The sequence below is a fragment of the Sparus aurata genome, chromosome 13, assembly GCF_900880675.1.
Source record: "Sparus aurata chromosome 13, fSpaAur1.1, whole genome shotgun sequence".
NCBI lineage: Eukaryota > Metazoa > Chordata > Actinopteri > Spariformes > Sparidae > Sparus > Sparus aurata.
Window position 1 is genome coordinate 14,934,309 of NC_044199.1, and position 4,402 is coordinate 14,938,710.

The 4,402-nt window shown below is 41.3% G+C and overlaps 1 protein-coding gene across 3 annotated transcripts; it reads right to left on the minus strand.

The window, feature by feature from the left end:
• Nucleotide 1: 1 nt before the first annotated feature.
• Nucleotides 2–3,894, minus strand: hsf5 (heat shock transcription factor family member 5). Of its 3 annotated transcripts, none has more exons than XM_030437003.1 (6): nt 3,741–3,894; nt 2,484–2,978; nt 1,892–2,206; nt 1,714–1,805; nt 1,464–1,622; nt 2–753 (listed from the first exon to the last, which is right to left on the minus strand). In XM_030437003.1, the coding sequence occupies exons 2-6, from the start codon at nt 2,962–2,964 to the stop codon at nt 634–636; spliced, it is 1,167 nt and encodes a 388-aa protein (XP_030292863.1). In that variant the 5' UTR covers nt 2,965–2,978; nt 3,741–3,894; the 3' UTR covers nt 2–633. The 3 variants fall into 3 exon arrangements, with proteins under 3 accessions (XP_030292863.1, XP_030292864.1, XP_030292865.1); XM_030437004.1 differs by having other exon boundaries at nt 3,731–3,844; XM_030437005.1 differs by lacking the exon at nt 3,741–3,894 and adding an exon at nt 3,276–3,434.
• Between the last annotated feature and the right edge of the window lie 508 nt (nt 3,895–4,402).

Below are 4,402 nucleotides of genomic sequence, written 5' to 3' on the forward strand. Positions count from 1 at the left end.
CTGAGCGTAAATAATTATATTTACATACAATTAATGACAAATATCTCCCCTATTAAAGCAGTTTGTTAACTATACTATGACAAAAATTACCTGCTATGTTATTTAAAACAGCCTAAGTCAAAACTGTGCAAATACAAATAGGGAGAGGCAGAATTCAGGGAGGCCTACTGCTGCAAATCTGTATAAATCATGCTTTAAAATGTAATTCTTTAAAAACATCACAAGTTGGTAAAAACATTTTAGATAATACCATTAAAATGTAGAGGAAAACCTTGCTTTAAAATGCACTGTGGTATAAGTCAGCCTAGTTCTTAAAGAAACATCTATTGTCTAAAGTCACTAACAATAAAGAATACTGCTCTGAACATTCATTCAAATGTAAAACATTTAACTTTTTTTTTTGTTTAAATTTGACTTAAATTAGAATATAGCAACAAAATAAATTCTACACAGCTTAGAATCCTTGAATTAGAGAATAAAGTTCTGGTGGCAAGTTAAGATCACATCCTGGAGTGAATCAAGACTCCCTGTCACATGCAAATCAACAAGTTGAGATCTAAAACAAGAAATTTAACCAACTGTCTTTAAACTTGTTGCAGTGATGATTTACAACCATTACATTTAAAATGTACCCTACATGTTCCATAGTACCAATGGATTTGGTTGACTTCCTGTGCAGCTGCTGTTATGAGTCTGACTGGTATCCCTGGGACTGTCCTCCACCTCAGTGTTGTTTGCATCATCAGTGGTTATCTTGCCAGGGGCACAGAGACAACCACAGCAAATAATGTATAGGTTTTCCACTAAGCTGTTATACACTCCCTACTACAATGATTCCCCCAGTGGGTTGGCTATAGCCCCCTGGTGGACCATCAGGATACTGCAGGTGGGTCACAAGTAGTCATTTACAATAAACAGAACATTTTCAATTCTCAATTTTGTAATTAAGCTTATCCATTGATATGTTTGCCATCTACTGACATTGTCAGCATCATCTGACTGGGGAATAGACTTCAACACACCATCAGAAAGGATCTTATTCTGCGTCAATGTTGGGGAATTGTAACTGCATGGCTTTGCATGCGTTGAAAGATATTAAAGTTTATAAACTGTTACATGTATGTGGATGAATGACTAATTTGCACTGCATCGCCCTAAGCCATTTCTGTTTAAAATGCAGGGAAGTACTTAATTTTTGTCTCGTGTGTCAATCAGAGTTGTCATTGAAGGTTTGGGTGGGCCTCAGAAGATTTACCTATTTCAAATTAGGCAGTGTCATTCCTAAATATGAGAATGGCTGCTCTAATAAACATCCTCGGCCAATGACAATATAAGTCACGGATGAAAATCTGAATTTGTAAACTGCTTGACTAACTCCATCCAACGTTTCCTGATTTTCTTGGCTTTAGAAAAGATAAAGCTAAATGCCTTAAGGTAATGTACAGTACAGTATAGAGGCTTACCTCGCATATGGCGTCTTCGGGCATTCGCTCCGGTGCAGAAAGCACATATTCCTCCAGCTGTTTGAATTTGACAACATGGGCGTTTCCTTGCATAGCCATTGTAATTTGTTGTTTGTTGATTTGTGGGTCCTGGTTGTGAATATTCACAGGATATCCTGACTAAAAGAGTGAAATAATGATATGTTTAAGACACAGAGGTGTTGACCAGTCACAGATTATGTGACAGAGTCAAACACTCCAATTCACATACCTGGTCATAACTCTGGGTAGAGAACGGCCCGATCAGAATCCCACTACCTGCAAGATGTGATGCCAAAAGGTTCGACTGGCAGCACTGGTAAACTTTTAAAGGGACAAAAGATCGTTTTTAAATTTAAGTGAAGCGATGCAACATCTATTCCTAACGAGTTAACTGATGCGATGCTCACCTGAAGAATAGAAGCCAGGCAGAAATGGGGCACCAGAGGGATTAATAGTGGGGAAATTTGGATTTCCATAGTTTGTATGGGCAAGTAAATTTTGCTGAGGGTGCACAGCGTTGGAGCTTGAGGCCACTCCGATGTAGTGGTGGCTTAAAGGTACTGGCGTCCCTTTGTCTTTGGCAAAGACATCAGGAGAGAGAGCAGCACCAGGACCCCTTATCAGGTATCGCGGCGGGACTGGGGTTCCACTGTGGGCTGTCACGGCCTGGGCTTTTTTTGGCTGGTGGGGACTAGCTGACTCCTGATGCAGTGAAGGACTCCCTGCAGCAACAAGAAAAAACAAAGCAAGGTAACCCGTCAGACAGTTTAACTTAAAGCACTGGCTCGAGGAGTAAAAAATTGCAATTGAAGTGAAAAGTGATAAAAACATTTTCAAGGTGGGGTTTGTGGGGCCTTTCCAGCTCGTCACAGGTTCAATGAATAGTTCCATTTTATAATTTCGTTTACCACCCAAAGAAATGTATGAGACTATTTAGATTGGCCTCCACTATTTTTATCTACTCCCGCACTCAAAGACAGGTCATGTAGTGACACTTACCTGCATTCACACTTTTGTTTATGCCGGTACCACTCCCGCCGAGCCTCTGACTCCGGGGCCGACAGCGCACGTCCAGACCAGCTTGTAGCTTGGCCTTATTGTGAGCAGTGAGTCTCCTCAGACTCGCAACAAGTTCGGGGTGGTTCTTCTTGAAGTTCGGGTTGTAATAATGATGGTACATAGCACCGTGCCCGTGGTTCTCTTCTTTAAGGACTGGGTCGGTTTTCTTGAAGCCGTACAGGTTGAGCTGACGGACGAAGCTCGAGAAGTTGGTCGTTTTGAAAGCGTCAGCGTTGTCCGGGCTGGAGGATCTCAGAGAGAGGACCTGTTTCTGTAAGAGATGTCGGTCAAAGACGACACACTCGCCGTCTCTGTCCCAGCCGATGGCTCTGCACTCAGGGTTGTTCACCAGGCGCCACAGTTTGGCAGGAAAGTTATTCGGGTTGATGCAGTCAGGGAGGGGGCTTCCACCAGCATCCATGCTGTTCTGTTCACCTGGAGACACAGACAACGGTTGTGAACTTAAAAATCCTCATAGCATCTTGATAACATACCAGTCAACCATGACAGAGTTGCTAGCAGTTACGCACTTACGAAGTAGCTAACCGACGTTGCTACGATTGCTAAACGTTAAGAGTAACCTTAGAACATGTCAAACTGTTTATTTTCAATTTATAGCCAACAAAACCACGTCAAGTTATGCAAACACCATTCCCAAAACCTAAAATAAAATACTGTACTTCATCACAATACTCAATACACAACAGTGCCAGCATTAATGTTTAGCTTTACCGTTACTGGTGACGTTACTTTGCTAGCTAGCACATATGCTATTTGGAGTTGTATCTGCTGTAGATGTATATTTTTTCAGAGGCTAACGTTAGTGCTCTGGAGGCAGAAATAGTATCTCTGAATAGTATAAGTTAGTGGACAGAGTCAAATTTTACTACTTCTTTAAACTCAAATTAAGTTGAAATAGGAATGAGAAACCCAGGTCAAGTTAAGCCAGCACCATTCCTCAAACATAAAATAACATGCTGCACAGTGATAGCATTAACGTTTCGCTCAACTGGTGACGTTACTCGGCTAACGTTATAGCTAGCCTGACTCGAACGTTAGCTCGCCGATAAACTGTAAATAATCTGTATTTGACGTTAATTTTAACCCAGATACGTTTACATAAAATTGTATCTACTTTGCCATGTATTTTAGCGGTCCTGGTACACCTTAAAGAAACACATGCTGACCATAGTTTACCTAGATCCGTCGAAGATGACCGCCTGCTGGTGTCAAAACTGTTGGTAACGTTAGTCCAACTGGTTCACTGACTCTGATGGTCCAACCGCCAAGATGCTGTAATGTAGCCTAATGTCCCCTTAGCCTCAATGGAGCATGCTAGGGGCATTTAGTAGGCCTATAACATAGTTTTAGATCTAACATGTTTTCAGCAACAACAAAAAATATACATATCTTACATATCTTTTCTGTTTTTGATATTGATATTTAATGTAGACATATGACTAGATGGAAGCAGAGTGTGCAGCTGCTATCAACAGACAGACATGGCATAGTTTCCATCTTTGCTGTTCTTCACCAACTTTCTTAAGCAGCCGCTATCGCTCCAGCCAAACCACACCAGCAGTCATCTGATCGTTGTACAACACACTTCATTTAAACCCATCAGGAACTAAATAAAATTCACTACACTCGTCTTGTTTCATCTCGAGCCGCTCAGCAGAACAGTGCTGCTTCTCCTAAACTTCTGAGGTGGACGTGGACTAAGTTAAAAAGAAGATTAATCCATAAAAAAGTAATCCAAGTATCCAGAAGCCCTGAGACCCAAAAGTGATTTTAAAATACCTTATTAATACCCTCAATGTGCAGTCATCCTGGGCACCCAATCCTGGGCCCAATCCCAA